The sequence below is a fragment of the Cucumis melo genome, chromosome 6, assembly GCF_025177605.1.
Source record: "Cucumis melo cultivar AY chromosome 6, USDA_Cmelo_AY_1.0, whole genome shotgun sequence".
Classification (NCBI taxonomy): Eukaryota; Viridiplantae; Streptophyta; class Magnoliopsida; order Cucurbitales; family Cucurbitaceae; genus Cucumis; species Cucumis melo.
The window spans coordinates 8,581,048-8,602,954 of record NC_066862.1 but is presented as its reverse complement, the minus strand read 5'-3'; the positions used below and the strand labels follow the sequence as shown (position 1 = coordinate 8,602,954).

The window sequence follows — 21,907 nt, the reverse complement described above, 5'->3', positions numbered from 1 at the left end:
AAAGTGACCACTCTTCCACAACTTCAAAAAAATAAAAAGTTATTTCTTGTTTATTACTGATAATTAAGATTCTTTTTTCTTTTCTTTGGTAGCCCATGGATGGACCTCTCTCTCTCTCTCTCTATAATTTCAAAGAACTGATCATCCTCTTTATCATTGGAGATTCCTTTTTGTATATAAAAAGTCAACTTTTGATGCTCTCTGTCACATTTTGATTATTACCATCGAACACAACAAACAAAATCTTATGATATATAATATAATGGAATAATTTAAAACCCCATTTTCATCCATTTTTATTTGTTTAGTTTAAGAGTTATAGAGATGCAATAATTAGAGGGAGCTGAGAGTATAATTTCTTAGTTAACTTTTCACTGATTTTTTGGTTATCCTAACTTTTAGTAGTTGTTTATTTTATTCTTTTTAACTTTTAGTTCTTAAATGAGTTTGTTGTGGTGCTTTGGCTTGTATGACTTAGGGTTTTAGATAGTAGCAACTAGCAAGTTTATTTGTTATTTTGAAATTAATTGCTACAAGTCATAAACCCACCAACATTTACTATATGAACTCATGTTTCTAAAAGATTCAAATTTTTAATTCAAATCAAAATGCACTTGTACACAAACTAAGGATATAGTATGTGAACTCATAAGGCTACTAAAGATGTATCAATTTGGTTAAAATATATTACGGTATATCTCATGATCATTCTCTTATCCTATTCAAAGTCGATATAAATCTTAATCCTCCAATCCAATCCTATCCTATACATATATAAGTTTTCTAACCGTGCCCTCAAAAGAAACACACACCATTTATTTCTTTTTTAAAATGATACAATGAACTTTATTGAATATGAATATAGAGAGCATATCTTTCAAAGACCAAAGTTACATAAAAATATGTTTGTTCAAGAAAAGTCGTGAAAGAGGTAGCAAAGAGATGATTAATCATAGTGTTCGTGTTTTGATACTGTTTTGAAAGGACTAAAAGTCACTTTTTCCGTTAAAAATCTCACTAAAACACATATTTTTTATCCACCTAAAATTAAATCAGTGTTTATTTTTAAACTTAAAAGCATATTTTTCATACTTTGATTATATTTTATTTTAAACTATTAAAAAAAATAATTAATTTTAAATATATATATATATATATATATATATATATATATAATTTTAACGACTTTCAAATTACTCTCAAATATACCCTTCAAATATATCCTCCCAAATTCAAGTGTCATTTTTCATAGCTGTTGTTAAAAAGTCACCAACCGCACAATTCAATTTTAACACAGAAACATTTTGTCTTTTCACACTATCGAACATATACTTTAGAATCTATTCATCATATTTTACATAATCAACCACTTTTATGGTAAAAACTATATATATAATACTTCATATACATTATCACCGATACCAATTCTATAAAGTAAAACCCAAATTAATGCACATCACAACCATAAACATGAAATTTCAAAGACAGAAACAGAAACCATATTTCTTCTATAGAAAGAAAGGAAAGTTACAATAATTAAAGCCACTAATACCCAAAAAAGGGATTAAAAGTTAAAGTGATGAAAAAATGGACTTTTTGATAGAAAAAGATAAAAATTATTGAAGAAAAAATTATAAAAAGAAGACATTCTTTTAGGTGAAGAGAAGGGGTGGTGGGGGGTGGGGCTAAATAGGTATAAACTCACCACTGCATTTTTCCAACCACCAAAAACCTGACTGGTCATTCCTCACTAAATGAACAAAAAGTAAAACCCTCTATATTTAAGTTCTTTTTTGTCTTTTACTTTCAAAAAAATTGTACCCAAAAAGAAAAAAAAAAAAAAAAAAAAAAAAAACACAAGAACCCAACAGGAGCATTCTGTATTAATATTATAAATGTGTTAGATTTCATATGTTTGGTTGGACATAACAAAATTTGAAGCCTTTCAAACAAACACACAACTACTGCTCATTATAGTATGCATGTTGTGTCCCTTTTCCTTCCCCCCAAGAAAAAAATTCACATTTTTACACTTTGGATTTGTCATCTTATGTATAAAACAATTGGAAGGGTTGGTGATTTTTTATTTTTGAGATGCCCAAAAAGTAGGGCCTTTTGAATTTGTGAGAGAAAAAGAAATATGATGAACCATTATAAAGAGAGTATTGTACTATTTTATAAAAGTAAAAGAAAGTGGTAGAAATATGGTACATTTTGCCTACTCTCTCTGAACTTATAACAAAGAGTTTGGTCCTACACCTTTGTCTCAACCTACTATATACATTTAATTTTAATTAAACCAATTCATTGGGAGAGACCAATATTCTTACCCTTTTGTTTATCTTCATGTAGTCTGGATCACCTTTCATTTCTACGTTTGTTTAAGCATATGTTTGTAAGTGATTTTGATAATTACTCTCTTTTAATCATTGTGAATAAATTTATGAGAAATGTGTTTAAATAAAGGTATAATGTAAACGTTGAAATTGATTTTAAGTGATTAAATGTATCTTTCAGAATGAATTTAAACAACATGACAGAAGTGTAATTTTATTTATTTCAAAATCAATTAAAAAACATGCATAATTTAATCACTTAAAATCAATTTAATTATTCATTTTATACTTTTAGACGTAAATTTAATACTATTGAAATTGACTTTGAATGATTAAAAGCATTTTAACTATTTCCTTCTCCCATTCTTTTTAAAAAATCAATGTTGAGGAATTAGTAGATACACCGGTCCAGATGTCTCAATTAGGTTGACACATTCGTAACGTCCTCGTTATCATAGTTGACAAAAAGATCAAAGAGAAATTTGGAATTTGAGTTGCAACCTTTTGTGTGTGCAAAATTGTGAGCTTTTCTTTGGGAGGGGGATTGTGTTCTAGGGCTTTGCATGGGAAATTTAATTTTAAACCACCATATGGGAAAACTATTAGTTTGTAATAATGGGAGAAAAGGGGAAGATTTTTTTTAGTGAATGAATGTTAAATAAAGCTAAAATGAAGAATAATAATAATAATAATAATAATAATAATAATAATAATAATAATAATAATAATAATAATAATAATAATAATAATAATAATAATAATAATAATAATAGATAATGAAGGAGGGACTAGCAGCTTCCAACGGTTACAGGACATGAATGGGGGACAAGTCATCCCCAAATGGGACATCCAAATCTAATATGCAATCAACATTGTGGGACCCAATTCCACGTCTGACACCTGTCCGATCTCGGCCACACACAATTCCCGAGGTTGTCTAACATCTCCCCGTAACCCTAAAATCACGACACTAAACTCCATCTCAACAAAACATATCTAGCAAAAACAAATTATTCAACTACATCCCCACAACATGATTATTTCTTCAAATTAACTCATCATCATACATTTTACAATGTAAAACCATCCGTCACATACTGTTTTAGCGCGTCTAAAGGTTAACTCTACGAAAACGAAAGAATGAAACAAGGAAGAAAGAAGATGAGAATGAATAGAAGAAAGAGGAAGGAAGGGTTTTAATTAATGGTGGGAGAGTAATGTATAGCTCATACATTTCGTGGGTGCCTATTCAATGAGGTATTCAGGTTGGGAAATGAATGAACGTTTTTTTTTTTTTTTTCATTATTATTACTATTTTATTTTTTTTAGAGTGAGAGGACCCATTGGCCCATGCAATTAAATATATTATAATTACTACTTCTTTTTATGCATTTATTAGAAAAAAAAAAGAAAAGAAATTCTTGTTTTTAAATTTTGTCCCACATTCCACATCCATAATGGTGTAGGGGGTGCTATAAATGATACAGGGACCTTATTGCTTCAATCTTAATGTAGCTTCTTATATGTTCATATATGTACAAAGTTTCTAGCTTTCTTACTTTTATTTCCCTATATTTATTATGCCTTTTTAAAGTCTATCATACATACGTTGTGAAGATGCTTTTGTATATATATTTGAACAAACAAACATCCCTTTTATTATAGAATGGATAGTTGTTTGTAATTGTTATGTCGAAATTAAAACTCATATACATATGCAATCTCTAAACTTCCCACTATTCAACCTCCTATTTTATATTTTGAATTTTCCCTTTCTATCCCCTTTATTTCTTCATTATAATCTTAACTTTACTTGGTTAAAATTTGAATGTTTCGTACTTGGACTTGAATTATTGTACCCCCATAGTTATTTTTTTTACTTAGTACAACGGTTAATTAAATAAAGAAAAGGAATTTAATTAGGGTTTTCTTAGACCAATTAAGTTCTTTGAATAATATGTGTTTTATTTAATGGGAGATGAGGGTTCAATTTAATTAATCTTGTTTTTGTAGAAAATGTATAATGGAGAAAAACTCTAATAATAATGCTTCAAACCCTATATCTTAAATATCATACAAACTAACAATTATTGGTTTTTTTTGTCTTCTTATCTAACTCTTTTTGTGTAATGATTATGATCTAAATATGTATATTTATATATTAATATAATGGAAAAACTTGAGAACTGCATTATTGTATTTTGAAGGATTTAATTGATATTTATAAGTGAATAGCTAAATGTGAATAGAGAGAGAAGAAGGAGAGGGTTGTTGAGGATGGTAAATGTCAAAATTGATGGATGCTACTAAGAAATGGACTCATTTGTAGAGAGAAGTAAATATGAGAGAAAATCCAAAGATTCTATCTATGTAACTTAGAGAGAGAGAAAGAAATCATTATTGAAAAGATAAAAGAAAAATACAAAAAAATATTCCCTCCTTTCCTCTCTTCTTCTTTCTCTATCTTCACTCAAAAACATAATTTAAAAAAAAAAAAGGAGAGAAAAAAAACCCATATTGTTGAAAGTTAGCAATTACTTCTCCTCCCCATTTGTCACTGACTATTGCCAGCCCTCCCCCTCTGCCACCTCTGTCCCCTCACCCCCACATATTACTTGCATTAAAAATAGACACTAATATGATTAAATAGTAATTTAAATCTAACTTCAATCTCATTTGGATTCAAAGTTTGATGGCTCCAACACTTTCAGATCCATCCCATCTAATCTAGTAATGTTTTCAAGAGTAAACGTTGTTCTCTTGCAAACTAAAACGCTTCATTTCAGCATAAATTATTATAGAGTTATCAGAATAGATAATAAGTTTATTTTTTGTATATATGTCTTTTTAACCATATGACAATGTGATACGTTATGAAATGGGGGGGGGGGGGGGTGAAATAAATGAGAATTGCAGGTAGGGGAGAGAAGAGGAAATGATGTGATGAAGATGGGTGTAAAATGAGAGAGAGAGAGAGAGCAAGTTGTGTTAGTTTTGTTAGAAATATTGAATACCATATTACTTACGTCGCTTTCATCATTAATTATTATATGTTATGAATTTCTGAACCCCTTCTTCAATGTCCACAATGCACGCCATCTCCGTGTTCTCTCTCTCTCTAATATATATTTATATATAATACTAATTACCAATACCCCTTTCTTTCTCACTTTTCTTTTCTTTTCTTTTCTTTTCTTTTTTTAAATACATCTTTTTCAAATATATATATGCATGCATGCTTTACTCTTTCCTTCTTTCCTTTTTTTTTTCTTTTAATTATTTTACGTCATAACATCATAAACAAAAATTATTTTAAATTACAATCTGTCACGATGTATTCTATTTTAATTTATTACGATAAAACCCATCGTATAGGTATTCTTTCATATTTTATTTTATTTTGTAAATATATATATTTTATTTATTTTGGTGTATTTGAAATTAGTTTTAATTATAAAACTAATAGAAGTTCTTTTGCTATCTTACTGTGAAGTAAGTATATATATATATATGGGTAATTATAATAGGTAGCAATTTTTAGAATAATTATTAAGTATGTAGCAATATTTTAAAAAAATTGTAAATATAGCAAAATCTATCAGTGATACACTTCTATCGTTGATAGACTCTTATGGTTTATCAGTGATAGACCAACATTTGCTACATGGTCTATCAGTGATAGACTCCTATCATTGACAGATTTTGACAGATTTTGCTATATTTGCAATTTTTTTAAAATGTTGCTATATACTTAATTATTTTGAATATAATTGCTAAATTTGCAACTATCCCTATATATATACACACCTGTTCAAAATTGTAGGAAATATAATTATGAAATTAAATTTTAAACTTGATTTTAATAGTGATTAAAAAATTAGGTTAAGAGTAAAAGTAATCTTGAAACTTATATCCTAAAACTTAAACAAACTTCATATATCAAAAGAGAAAAATTATTAAAATTTGAAACTGATGTACTATATGCCACGTTCAATCATTTAAAAATTAGATGAGTAACATTTTGAAACTTATGTAATAAACTAAGAATTAAATGCATCTGTTTCTTACTTTCCTCTAGCTCTCCTCTTGTTCTATTGTTTATCTAATACCAATTAACATATTTTTGGTATGAGGTATGATGATAGTGCTATAAACTTGTCTAATGCTTTCTGGCAATTTCTATGCCTCCAGTAACTTATTCCAAATAAATGTTGAACTATACTCTTAATTACTTGAATTAATATATTTGAGTTGTATATAATCTTGTTTTCATTTTGGTATTTATATTTGAGATTTGGTAAAATGTAATCAAATGAGTGTTCTTGAAGTGCTATTAGTGAGCAGAGAAACTATCTTTTTTTAAGGAACTAAAACATTATACAATGTATACAAGAAAAAGAATCATAATTTAGAGCAAAGTTCACTCATTATTGAGCAGAGTGAAACATTCAAAGCCAATTATTTTACAACTTGTGACGCTTTTATGTAAAGCTAATTCAGGAGTCACCACATTGCCTTTACGATTGACAAAGAGAAAAACTAACGATTACATTTTACTATGGAGATCACAAATAGTATTAATCGACAAAAGATTGAATCTTTCTTTTGTATAACCAGAGTTTACAAACAAAATATTTCAAAGTTTTTGTGTCTGTTGAATTTTCTCCTTAAGTGCTCGGAAGAAACAATAATTTTAACTTTTAATTGCATTAACTAAAACCTTAAACTAATTAATAACTTTAATACACCATTCAAAACATTTAATGGTCTATTAATAAAGTATCATTTTTCTTAAATAAATTAATAAATAAAACTTATTAAATGTTCTAGTGGGTTATCTGATCAATTAAAGAAAAAAGTTTCTTTTTTCTTTTTCAATATCCATCGGATAAATCCAGTTTTGATATAATAAAAAAGACCTTATAATTAACTATTGACCTCTTTGAGCTTTGCTTTGTGTGCATATTTCTAACAGATCGGATGGATCTTTTTGGTTCTAACACAATGGGAATGCTATGAATGTGTCCACAATCTGTAGTGGAGATGTTCTAGTGCGTTTATTGATGATCTCTCGAAAGTATTGTTGTTATTAACTCAAATTCATAAATAAATAAATAAATAAGATTAATCTTTTATCATTTAAGCATGGGTTAATTAATTATAGAATTGTTGGGATGAATGAGAAGTAAATGAGATCCATATATATTAAGAAGTAGTGTTTTATGTGGGGGGAAAAATGGAATGGAATTGAATTGACTGCAAGAGAATTGAAGCTTTGATAAATATACAAGTGAGAATCAGAAAATGGCAGAGAGAAAACAACAATTGCAAGTAGGGGAAGAAAGAAAAAACAAAAGAGGGATTTTGAAGAGTGGATGAAAAGGCATATAGGTTAATGTGAAAGCTAAAAATTAATGTATTTTAATTAAATGCTGCATTCATGTATACCCAAAACTACGAGGGAATGTTCTCATTGCTATTATATAGATTTCAGGACCAAATATATTAACACTTTACACTCACACTTCTCATACTAACCCCTTACCCATGCAAATAACTGATATTAACACACAACCACACATATAACTTTTTTAAGAAAAAAGATACCGATTAGGTCAGCACAGGTTCAACATTATATTTTCATTAAATGGACACCTTCCTAATACCCTTATCATCCTCATTTTATTAAGAATAAACACACGTACTTGAGAGACACAACTTTTGTCTAATTATTTTTGCTTCATGAAAATTTTCCAATTTGATTCAATACACCTAGTACCAAATGATACCAACTTATCTTACTAAATCTTTTTATGTTTTCATGATTTTAATTGTTCAACCAATCAAAATCTAAATTATTTTTATTAAGGTAATGTCGAGTTCTTAGAGTTTTTATTTTTATTTTTAAAAAGAAAGCTTTTAGGATAAGTAGATGCACCCAGACAATTCTACTATGTGGACATTTTCTTAGCACCCTCTACATATTAGTAATACGTAGTAGTATGTGTCTATTGGTGATAGAGTCTATCAAATTGATAGATTTTGTTATATTTTAAGTTTTTAAAATTTTTAGCTATACATTTAATATTATCCCTAAAAGTGTTATCCATTGCAATTATCCTATATTCTTTTGTGCTATTATTTTTTAACATGTTTTTCACTTACATAATTGTATCTTACCCAAAAAAGAATTGTATTACATAAGAAAAACACATAAAGTTATCACCTTTGACATTTTATTGAACATTAATCAATCAAGTCATAATGATTAGGAAATAATCGCAAAATCTTCAACACATTTAGTTGTTTTTGGGTGTCTCTTTTGTAATTACTGATACTTCGATTATTATTTTATTTTTAGATTGGAAGACTTTTCCCTAGTTTTCTAGCAACTTAAAAAATGGTCATGAAATAATAACAAAAACAGCAATGATTAGATAAAAGTGGGTTGAAGTTGATGATTATGAAATTATTATGTCACAAATGGTGTCTGATTTCTCTCTGTCTCTAGTACAAAATGGTACGAGAACAATTAAGCTTTGCAAGATGAGAAGTGAAAGGCAAAGCTGCATTTTCCAAGGTGATAAATAGATACAAATATAGTGAAAGAACCAAATTTTATCGAACAATCTAATAATGCAAACAATTCTTCAAAACCATTTTAATTCCATTTTTATAATAACCCTTCTCATCTTTGTATAATTTGGATCCATAATGGTATAATCTCATATTTCATATCTTTCTCCTTATTGAGCCGTTTGATCCTCAAATATCCAACGGTCAATATTTCAAGAAATAGCCTAATAACTAGACGAAAAGAAAAATGGTGTTTGATGGTGATAGTTTAGTCCCTTTCATATTCTCCCCTTTCCCTCTTATTTACTTCCCTTTTAGCCATCCTTTCTTGATCTTGACAATATATCTCTTTTCTTTTCCTCCCTTTTTTCCTTCCTATCTGGGTCATTTTCTTTGCCTCTTCTTTCCCCCTTTTTCTAGACAACAAAAAGATCCTAACTTTGTGTTTTTCTTTAAACAAACAACCATGGTTGATACTTTTGCTGATCTCTTCCAACAAAATGATGAATTTGTCGACCATACATTGAATCCTCATTTTGAGGGAGATGACCTCTTTAGCATCTTCGAGAGTTTGGAGAACGTTGCTGAGTTCACTATGATCGAAGATGATACTGAGCCTGTTAAAGATGGGGAAGAAACTACTAGCTTGGTCTTCTCTGAGACAGAGCTTGAGACTTCGCCAAAAACCAAGCGGTTGAAGACGATAGCGGCGACGTCTCCTACTGCTGCAATGACGTCGACCGGTCTTTCTTCCTCGGAGGATCCAAACCCTGATGGACCTCAAAGAATGTCGCATATTACGGTGGAACGTAACCGTAGGAAGCAAATGAACGAACACTTGACTGTCTTGAGATCACTCATGCCTTGCTTCTATGTCAAGAAAGTAAGTAAATCAAAATCTTAGTGTTTTTGAGTTGAGTAGTGATTTAACCTAAGAAGTCATGTTGTTGAAATTTTTTACAATATCTTCTCCTAGTTATCTATATTTAAGCTAAAAGGGTTTTTGATATATATTTAAGGGTTTTTGTGGAAGATTTTTTCACTTGTGAATCTAATAAATGTGTTGAATAATAATATTCTTCTTCAATGTTTTTAATTATTTAGGGAGATCAAGCTTCAATAATTGGAGGGGTGGTGGAATACATCAAAGAGTTGCAACAAGTTCTTCAATCATTGGAAGCCAAAAAGCAAAGGAAAGTCGTTTATAGTGAAGTATTGAGCCCTAGGGTTGTTTCAAGTCCAAGGCCTAATTTAGCAATGAGTCCAAGAAAACCACCACTAAGCCCTCGCCTTAACTTGCCAATCAGTCCAAGGACTCCACAACCCACTAGCCCTTATAGCAAGCCTCCTCCAAGGTTGCAACAAACTCCCTCCGCCGCCACCGGTGGTGGTGCCTATAATAATATCTCTTCAAGCAGCTCTAGTACCACCAATATGGCTAATAACAACAACTCATTAGAGCCATCTCCTTGTAATTCATGTTCAACCACAAATTCCTCAATCGATAATAATAACAATAATAATAGCAATAGTAATAGTAACAACAATAATGATCTTGTGGCAAATTCAAAATCAGCCATAGCTGAAGTTGAGGTGAAGTTTACAGGTCCAAATGTGGTTTTGAAGACAGTTTCTCCTCCAATCCCTGGTCAAGCTTTCAAGATTATTTCTGCACTAGAACAACTCTCCCTGGAAATTCTCCATGTCAAGATCACCACCCTTGATGAAACCATGTTTAACTCCTTCACAATTAAGGTAACCCTTTTTATTTACTTTATATTATTCACTATTTTTACTTAAGGAAAAAGATGTTTTGAATAACAAAATATATAATAGCTATCAAATGACACATACTCTAAATTTAGAGATCGAAAAGGCATATTTGATACCAATTGAATTATACTCACCTTAAGGTCGTTTTTGTTTTAATTTCATAATTTATTTTGATCTTTTCTAACTTATTATTCTTTATTTGAAATTAAGAAAGAATTAAAGAGACCAATTTGAGTCAAGATTTTAGAATGTTTCGATCTACTAGATGTTCTATCATTAATTATCCTCCTAAAAAAAGATTTGAATCAGGGTTGAAAGATTTCATCTGGGGTTCTTACTTAAAAAAGAAAGAAAGAAAAAAGAGGGAAGAATAAGAGAGTTATGTGTATAGTAGTAGTATAGGGATAGTTACAAAAATTCGATTGAAATGAAATTTGGGGTTACTTCTTGATTCGTGTATGGAGTATTTCCTTTTGTGTATTAGAAACTTTTTAGCACAAACACCAAAGCACTCCATTTTTTGGCATCTTCAAGGTTTGTTTAAGCATACACATGGCTTCCATGCATGCCCAGAAATGGCTCAAATTTCCACAGCTGAAATCATAACTTTTTTTCCTTCTTTCTTTTTCTTTTTCTTTTTTTTTTTTGCTGCATGTTTTTTCAGATAAGAAAAAATTTCAACTTTATAAACAAATTTTGCAAAATCTTTCTTTTCCGATGATTAACTTCAATTTTAAGTTGAATTAATGAGTTAATTTGTTGTGTTGGTTTTGTATAGATTGGAATTGAATGCCAACTTAGTGCAGAGGAATTGGCTCAACAAATTCAGCAAACGTTCTGCTAATTGAAAGTTTGTTTGAATTATTATTAATTATTATGGAAGGATAATTTATGCATGGAAAAATCCCACATTCTCTTTCTACACAAAAACAACAGTACGGATCATCAGAAATAAAGGAGGAACTTTGTGGTGGGGAACCCATTTTTAGTCACTCTTTTTAACAAAAATTAATATATATATGTAATTCTCTCTTCTAATGCTAATTAGCTGCTCTTAATCTCTCTCTTTTCATTTGTGTGATTGTGTAATGTAATTCATAGATCATATCCAGAAAAGCTACCTAGCTTTTTTGGTTTACTATTCACATTTTCACTACATGTTTTTGTTTATCAACTCTCTCTCGGCCTTATACTACACTTTTTCTTTTCCAATTTGGTAAAACAAAAATTAGTTTCTTTGAAAATATGTTTAATTAGTTGGGCGAATCATCAAATGAAATATGTTTAACGACGAATAGTGATAGTTTGGTTTTTGAAAATTGTATACTTTTTTTCTTCTTCTTCACATTCATCCACAATAATTTTCGTTTCTAATTTTGTAATGAAACTGTTACTAAAGCCAAATTTTAAAAAGAAAAAGAAAAGTTAGTGATGTTGTTTGATAATTATTTTACTTTTTAGTTGTTTTTATTTTTCTATTTTTTTTGGAAAAGAGAAGAGATAGAGGCACAGTGAATATAGACCATAATTTTTCTTTTTCTTTTTCTTTTTTTTTTTGTCGTTTTAAAATATATCAAAAAGTTAGAATTTATTAATAATAAACATTGTATCAGTATTAAATTCTAATATTTTTAATTTGTTTGTTATTTAAAATAATTTGTTTTATTTTTAAAAATAAGTAACATGTGACTGTGTTTTGAAAAAAAAAGTTGAAAACAGAAAGAAAAATTATTTGGATGGAAAGTATGATTAAAAATATGAAATAGTTGAGATATTGGGTGGACTACTACTCTCTGTCTCATGTACAAAAGTCTCAGGAAAAAAAAATCAAAACAAAAAACAAGTAATTTTAGATATTAATCGAATTAAAGTTTGAATGTTTAAGTTATTATCATATATATATAAAAAATAAAGTGGTTAAAACGAATTATTTGATATCAGATTTGTAATAGAAAGAGGAAAGTGAATAGTATTTTGTGAGTTTACCAATATCTTATCAAATTAGGGTTTCTCTTTTTTTTTTCTTTTTTTTTCCAAATTATCAAATTAGGGTTTAATCACATAAAATTATAAACAAACATTTACCAGAATTAGTTAATACAAACTATGTAACAGTATGATGACTTGAAAAAAACTATTTTAAAATGTAGCAAAATATCCTAGTTTATCTAGGATAGATCGTATTATCATGTGTATATAGACATCAATAGTATTCTATTTAAACAATGATATTTTTTGTCACACCATGAGGCAAGTATTAGTGATATATAGGGTTCCATATCGAATTTCAATTACTTTGTATTTGATCGAATAATTGTTTAATCTCTTATAGACTCCGATATATATTAATTACTAGCGTAAAGTTTCATCTCAGAATCAATAGACAATAACGAAAGGAATATCTCATCTATCCAACATAAGAAGCGTAAAGTTCCTCAAATTTTCTGGATTAAGTGAAATAACTCCCTCTTTAATCTGAATAAATATTTATCGGAGAGATGTCATCTAATTAAGTAAGTAAAAAGCAATTCTTAGAGTGTATTTTACCACATTATATTGCACTATGACCAATTGATGCATATAGCTAGAAAGATGTTGATCTGTGATCTAAAGGAATATACCTCTCTCCCGTAATTGATAAATTGTGAAAAAATTTTATGTAAAAGTTTGGCGAGCATGATTTTAATTCTCCAAAGTGAGAGGTTGCAACATAACCAAGAATCATTCAAATATGGAAGTAATTATAATGAGTCAAAGATGGAGAAATTAGGAAGAATGTAGGGGAAAATGATTGATGGATATAATACACAGAACTGTCAAAAAGAAAAAACTCAGAAAGTAAAAAGATCCATTACTAACAAAAGGATAATTAACTATGTCTTTACTAATTAATAACACAGTAGAGATGTCTCCAAATTTTCTAAACTAATGTAGGACTTAATAATTGCAATCCTAACACAATAGATCATATCACAAACGTAACTTTTCAAGTTTCAGTATCTTTGGAAGCAAAAATTTTACTTATTGATCCAAATATCAATAATTGGGTGCCAACTTTTGTTGGGAAAAAGGAAGCTAAGTTTAGGTTGGCAGAGAGCAATTAACATAAAGGTGAATCTATGTGCAATATATGCATATATATATATATATATATATAGCTTCTGTGTATTTCTGTCAACACAATTTAATTTCCCCCAAACCCTAGTGAAAATAATATGTGGGCCTTTAAAAAATTAATAAAATTATAATAAATAAAGGGTTTTTTTTTTTTTTAAAATATAACAAACCAAAGAAATATTGAACAATTTTGAAAATGCCCCAATCAACATATTTGGGTCAATCGTTTAGATCATTTGGCTACACATCGTTTAGATTATTTGGCTACCATCATCTAGATTTGGCTCCACAAATCTACTATGTTTAAATTTGGTTAGATGTTCGTTTAAATTTGATAGCCAAATCTAAACAATTTTTTCAACATTCTTGATACACGTCACCTAGATTTGGTCTAACTAAATTTAAAGATTTTTTTTTCAAGATTATTTGCTACAAGATTTAGATTTGACAATTTTTTTTCAAGATTCTTTGGTAGGATTGTTTAGATTTGAAAACTCAAATCATTGTCTACTAATATCCCAACAATTTTTTTTAATATCTTCTATATTTGACACACAATCTTGAACCAAATAACACTTGAAAAAAATAATATAAAATTTATGATGATTGAAAACAAAAATATGATTTAAAAAATACAGAAGAAAATTGTAGAAGAAGATAGAAAGGAAAACAAAAATTGTAAAAGAAGAAGAGAAGAAAGAACATGGAAATAAAAAGCAAAACTAAAATATTTAAACAAATAGTCAATTTTATGAAATTTTTTATTTTGTTACCCGAGTCATAGTGTTTTATTATATTTATGAAAATTAACCATAAATAAAACTAACTTAAATCTTTATCTCATTGTCTTTGCATTTATATTTTAAGTGTTAAAATTTGTATAATTTGAGATGATCCAACCCCTCCAAGTCAAACAACATTCTTTAACTTTATAAGTTATATTCACAGCTATATTGATTTGGTTCAATTTAATTAAGTAGGGAATACAATTTTTTTAAAAAATATATATTAAAAAATAAAGCATTAATTTAGGACATATTATTTTTTAATAATTATTTCGACTTCTATTGTAATTATTTTGTTTTTTTTTTTTTTTTACTTTTGAAAATCAATCGTCTTTCTATTTTTATTTCTACTCCTATTTGAATCTTTCTTAATTACAATAGTCTTTTTGTTGTTTAATATTTTTTAGTCAAATTCTAAACCAACAAAATGTTTTAAAAATTATTTTCTTTAGTTTTCAAATCGAGATTTGGTTTTTTAAATAATGGATGAAATAGTAAATAAAGAATCTATATTTTAGTTTTTTTTTTTTTTTTTTTTTTTTGAATATTAATTATTTTCTTTAAAAAAAGAATTCTTACAATGATTTATAATATTACTTAAGTGTATGAGCTAATATTAATTCTTAACCACATTGTTTAGTTTTAAAAAATTACTTAAAAATAATAATAAAGAAAAAGCATGTGGCTTTTGGAAATGGACCTTATTATTTTATAGCATATAGTTCACCATGGAAAAGAAAAAAATTGAGGGATGCAATGAAAACAAGTATAGAAGTGGGTATGTACATTATATAGGTGGGTTATATTGAATTAAGCTATTAAATGTCAAGCCTTTATAAGGTACAACCAATATATGATATGAAGTGAAATAACTATCTCAATCTCTATGATCTTTACGTTATCTAAACCTAGATTCTATGATATATATATATTTATAGGTTATGTGGACCAATCCTTTCTCTTTGGTTTGATTATTATATTGATTTATACGTTTTTTTTACTTTAGTTATTTTGAGAATATGTTTGATAATCATAATTATTAATTTTTGGTTTTTTGAAATTGTATTTTCTTTTTTTACAAATTTTTATTCATAATAGGAATTGTTTGAATTCATATCCCAAAATGATCAATTCATAAAACATATGTATAGAATTCATATCCCAAAAAGATGCATCTCTAAAAACTAAATAAATAAATAAAAAAAAGGTAAATAAGTATAGAATTTATAGACAAGTAGCTAGTGTTCTAACCTAATTAGCTTACTTAATTTTCAAATCTCAAAAGATTATTAAAGAATCTTAAAAGTCTCGGTTTAGTTCAGAATATGGATTTTTTTTTTACATTTTAAAGAATTTTTGAATTAACTAAATCTATCTTTGGCAGACCATTCGAAATTTCAATTTTGTTTATAAAAATTATTTATAGATGATGTGATCCAAACAATGTAAATTTTTTAAACGTCTTTTATGTTTTATTAAGAACATTTTTAAAAGTAGAAAAATATTAAAATTATTTATAAAATATAGTAAAATCCATTTGTCTCATATAATTCTTTTGAGTTTTCTGCTATATTTTGTAAATAGTTTCATTTATTTTTCATCCATAATAATTTTTCTTTTTATCCATAATCTTAATTTTAAAATTTAAAATGCAATATTATATTGGGTGTGTGAAGTTTTATTGCTATTATTTTGAGTTAATGAAGCTTCACATTGGTTTTAAAACAATTCTCAATTTCTTCCAATAAACAAAGTCCTACGAACTATTTTAAATTTTTTTTTATTAGAAGTAAGGAAGTCTCTAACAACTTTGAATTGAAAAAACATAAGATAGTTGTGGCTTTTGAGTTTATCATTAGCATTTTAGCACATAAAAAGGACAAACAATCCCCAAAAGCCTTGGGCCTAGTTTTGTTTGGGTTTCCTCCTTGTTTGGCCCAAAACACAACGGACTCACGGCTCATTATTCTTGTAGATCTGTAGTGTTCTGTACTACTCTCTGGGCCTTCCTGGCCTCACCCAACAAAAATATTTATGCAACAATCGTAATTGTAGGCTTTGGAGATCCAACCTTCCACCTCTCATCCTATCGAGAGCTCACCTTGTAATAAAAAACAAAAAGATCCGTTCCTATATTTTGCTACATTTACAATTTTTCTTTTAAAAAAATATATAGTTATATATATCAAAATTTTGAATCTAATTGTTATAAATATCAACCCATATTTAATAGCGTGTAAATTTCAAACAGGATTATTCTAACCTTCTAAAAAATATACTGTTATTCAAACTTTTTCTAGAGATACAAACCTACATATCTCAAAAGATGGGTAATAATCCTCAAATAAAAACCACTATACGTAAGTTTTTGAAAACTCTATGAAGAGCTACCAAAATTAGAAAATCATAGTATCATGATTGTTGAGTCTAACAGAAGTGAGGGAGATTTTAGGAGAAGAAGTCTGTGTTGTCAAATGAGAAAGTTGGCTCCATTTGAAGTTCACCAAAAGAGAAATCTAAGGCAGTAGTAGTTTGAGTGTTTAAAGCTGAAGTTGGTGAGGAAAATATCTCACAATTGTTTGGCTGCAAATTATTCAAGTTCTGATTCCCAACAACAAACCCTTCACTCAACCCACTTGATGAGGCAGAGAAATAGCTCAACCCGGAACCAGATGTTGTTGGGGACAAAAATGAAGAAAACTCGGTGAAGTTCACGTCCACAGTCGACGTTGAAGCAAACTCGACACGGTCGTAGCATAAAGGATGGAATTGTAATGTTGGTTCATGAGTTGTGTCGAGGTTTTGAGTTATGACTCTTAAGGATGACCATGAGTCCAAGAGAGCATCAGGTGATGTTTGTTGATTTTGGGCCTTTTTTTGGTCGGGTAATTCTACTACTACACCCTGATTTTGTTGTTGAAACTCTGATGTTGTTGTACATGGAGTACTGAGGTTTGAAACTTGGCTGCAGCTATGCTTCCCTCTGTACGTTATTTCGAAGATGGTCGGGTCGTCGTCCGACCGTTGAACTTGTTTGGTTGCTTGACAACCTTGGAGGTTCCTGTGTGTGCATCTGTAATACCCTCTGCATGTCATTTGTCAACAAACATGTTAATTCTAAAGCAACTTAAAACTAAATTTAATATTGTACCATTTAACGATGATTAGAAAACTTTAAGCTAATAGATGACACGTGACATTCGTATGTAAACCAAAACCATTAAATGAAAACAGAGGAAAAAGGGTTTGACCTTGGATGTTTGGCACCAAGAATGCCTTTTTGACCATATTTCCTCCAGGCAAATCCATCATCAAGAGACCCTTCAATGGCCATCCCAGGACTAACTTGGAATTTCTGTGTCCATGTTGGAAGAATGTTCCTGAAATTACATTAAAAAGAAGAAGAAGAAAAAACTCTCAACTTTACCAACAATTTCTAATGAACAGAATAAAGAAAACAAGTTGTTTCTATTTTTCTGTTTACCTTTTGCGAAAAGAATTAGCATTGGTTATATCAAATGGGTCTTTAAATTCACGGTCCGAATCTTCACTCCTTGGACTTCCACCATTGAAAGAGGAAGGAGATTCATATATATTTATTTGAGCTCCATATGAGTTAAGCAAAGACAGTGCCTTTTCATATGAACATAAAATCTTCTGAACTAATAGTTCACAACCATCATTCGAAGAAGAAGAAGAAGAAGAAGAAGAAGAAGAAGAAGAAGAAGAAGAAGCAGCCATGGATGATGATGGTGTTGATCTCACATTGAGTTGAATTTGGAGTTGCTTTGCTAATTCCATCCCTTTAAGTAACTCATTTTTGAGCTTGTTTTGATCCCATTCCCCAAAATTCTCCATATTCCTTATTAAAAGTGGCTGTGATATGAATATCCAAGGAAAAGAGAATGTGTAAATTGTGAAATTTGAGGAATAAAATCGTGTGGTATTTAAACCAAAGAAAAGGGGTGGGGGGGGGGGGGGGGGGGGGAGAGAGAGAGAGAGAGAGAGAGTTTGAATGAGTGATTAGTCTTCGGTCATAGATTCATTGCTTGTAAATTGATTTGTGAGAGATTATATAAAGTCTAAATGTTGACCAATTCCACTTTATAAAGAAAAAACAGGGCAAATTAAACACAAAAAGTGAAATAATGCTTTCCAAGTTTGATTAAAACAGTGGGTTTGTGACCTGATGCGAATCATGTGTAAATCACAGTAAGGAATCAAAGGAATGATTAAACTACACTACTACTTTCTATAGTACCATTGTACTTTTTTTATTGTATTTTTTTTTAAAATATCATAATTCATTTTTTATATTTGTGATAAAGTGTGATGTATAAAGATTAGTGCATCTCTATCCATGATTAAACACTACTTCTCTTTCGATTTTAACTTTTTTTAGTTTAAGTAATTTCCTTTTTATGTTAATTAGTACACGTAATTTTAAAATATGTTATCGTATAATATGGCTCTCACTATATATATATATTTTTTTTATTAGAGTATACGTGTTCGAAGTTAAAATGTTTGAATCGAACTAAAAAAAATAGATTGGATAGACAAAAGGTTTAAAAGTTATGTATAGAATTTGTGTGTGTGGTTTTTTACCTAACAAATATATGGGAAGAGATTCTTTTTATCTTTTTTTGAGACGCAAAACATAACAAACAAATCAAATCAAATAAAGGCCTGAAAAAGATATATATAAAGGAAAATATATGAAAACAAACTTTTAAATCTATGGTTAATTTAAATGTAGATGAATGAAAGAAGATGGAGAAGAAAGTGAAAGGAAGGTTGATGAATTATAAAAAGAAATGAAGAGAGAAAAGAGAGAAGAAGGCATAAACGCGTAAAGATGTATTTCTCTTCATTCAAACCCCAAAATTTTGAATTTGGTTGGAAGCGATTTTGCCAATTTCTTCTTTTGCCATTTTAAACCTTCCCTTACGTCTATGCCTTGGCTGCTTTAAAACCCCCCCTTTTCATTCAAAATAAATAGGAATAGTATGATATATATAGCCATTAGACTCTGTATATTTAGACATATATAGCACATTGGACACTGCAAAATAATTTATGCATAACTCTCAAAATTTATCTATCATAAACTATATATATCATTGATAAAAGTCTATAATCATTGATGATCATTTTTCTATATTTTAAACTATTTAAAAATGTTGTCATACTTTTAATTGTCACCCTTAAAATTTGTATATATATATTTGGTATTTGATTTTGGATATAGCTTCTATTTGATCCCCAAGTATTTAGTCTCTAGGTTGCGTTTTGGTTTTAATTAAGTTTTCAAATTTCAAAATATTATAATTTTATCCTTAACATTAATTTGAGTTTTGTTTTAATGTAATTTTAGGCATTGACATTTATGCTTTTAGCCTCAATTTTTATGTAGTGAAATTTTAAATTAAATTTTAATAGTGATGAAAAAGAGTGAAGTTTAATTTATTAGAATTTTTTTAAATTAATTAATAAAAATTAGTATTAAAGATGGTCGAAAGCAAGTATTCAGACAGAAATCAAGGTTAAAAATGTAAATCTTGAAACATGAACTAATTGAAATAAAACTTATATCTTGAAAATAAATTGTAACATTTAGAAATTTAAAGACTAAACTAATAAAGAGGCACTTGCAAAAAGGTAAAAAAAAAAAATTAATTAAGCTTATATACCACATGTTTGTTGTTTGCAAAAAAGACACAAACAAATTCAATTCACAAATAAAATAAATAAAATGTCGCAAATGCTCTTGCTAATAGTATACATTTGATACACCATTGATATACTTTATAATGATGCATTTGACTAATATGCTTCATATATTTGTCAATCACACAGTTTTTTTTTTTTTTTTTTTTTTATTTTGTTGATAAACTTGATACACACATGATTGATATATATACTTGATATATTCAATAATTATGTACTTAACTGATATATTGTTGCTAAATTTGTCAATCATTCACTTGTTTATATTGTTGATACTTGGTAATGATATACTTAACTGATCTCCTTAATAAAATTTGATTATGATCATGAGAATAGGTAAAAGAATAATTAAAATTCTAAAATTGAAGTTTTTGTCATATTTGCAAGATGTTAGCTATGGGTGACACAACTACTACGAAATTGCATATTCAAATTACCACTCATCTTAGTTTTTCTAAATTAAAACCAAACTCAAAACTTAAAAATAAAATATTTAACATCTTGAAATCTAGAAACCAAAATTGTTACCGACCAACTTTTTACTATATTTATTATGTTAAAAGAAAATGAAGCAAGTTAAATTATTAATTACCCCCAAAATTTAATTTGAATAATGAAATTTGAACAACATTTCTTTGTGGAAAAACTTCCGATAACTCTCGTTATTTTAACATATACTTATTGCGATCCCAATATAAATTTACCTTCATAAATATTTATAGACCTCATTTTGATGTCAATAAATTTCACCATATTTTAAAATCATGTTGACGTGACACACAAGAGAAGTGGATACAACATGAAAAAAAATATCATATAAGAAAAATTTTCAAATTTTATCGCTTATTATCCTTCGATTCAACTTAGAGTGTGTTTGGATATTATATATCTATGAAAAAAAAATGTCTTTCAAGAATACATTTTTTAAAACACATTTTTTAAAATGAATTTAAAAGTTAAACACTCACATGTTTTGTTAGATATTTTTATAAGTATTTATATACACAATTCTATTTAAAAACCTATTTCCTCAAATACTTGGGGTTGGAGTGTTTTCTTTAAAATGAGTTACTTTTTTAATTTTATTTTTTAAAAATGTATTTTGAAAAGTTACCAAACACTTTACGATTTTGTAAAAGGATTTATTTTCAAATTTAAATACTTTAAAATGTAATCCTAACACTCTTAAGCTACATATTAGCATTTTTAACAAAATCAATTCACGTTAATTTAATTTATGTAAATAATGTTAGTTGATTACAAGACATGTGTTTTTATTATATGTATAGCATTGTTATAATCATCCATCATTTGAAGTATAAATATCAATATAAGTTTTTCAAAGAAATTTAAAAATCATAATTGAAATCTAGGAAGGGAATCCTTGAGCTCAAATCTAAGACTCTGTCCTACAAAATTAAGAACGAGTACAGAAATTAAATATAATTGTTTTTCTTTTCTTAAACAAAGCAATGACCAATGAGGAAGCAGCTGGCTAAAAGTTAATGTTCTTTAATTAAAACATAAATAATTCTATTTCTATTTTTTATCAATACATTTTCCAAAAAAATTAAACAAAAAAGTTTAGAA

At 28.2% G+C, this 21,907-nt stretch overlaps 2 protein-coding genes across 2 annotated transcripts; one reads left to right on the top strand and one right to left on the bottom strand.

The window, feature by feature from the left end:
- Positions 1-9,243: 9,243 nt before the first annotated feature.
- On the top strand, positions 9,244-11,855 carry LOC103503016 (transcription factor SPEECHLESS). The gene is made up of 3 exons (XM_008467160.3): positions 9,244-9,795; positions 10,017-10,667; positions 11,464-11,855. Exons 1-3 carry the CDS (start codon positions 9,379-9,381, stop codon positions 11,527-11,529), a joined length of 1,134 nt encoding a protein of 377 aa, XP_008465382.1. The 5' UTR covers positions 9,244-9,378; the 3' UTR covers positions 11,530-11,855.
- Positions 11,856-16,856: 5,001 nt separating this feature from the next.
- LOC103503015 (probable WRKY transcription factor 53) lies at positions 16,857-18,495 on the bottom strand. The gene is made up of 3 exons (XM_008467158.3): positions 18,072-18,495; positions 17,839-17,967; positions 16,857-17,672 (listed from the first exon to the last, which is right to left on the bottom strand). The coding sequence occupies exons 1-3, from the start codon at positions 18,443-18,445 to the stop codon at positions 17,036-17,038; spliced, it is 1,140 nt and encodes a 379-aa protein (XP_008465380.1). The 5' UTR covers positions 18,446-18,495; the 3' UTR covers positions 16,857-17,035.
- Between the last annotated feature and the right edge of the window lie 3,412 nt (positions 18,496-21,907).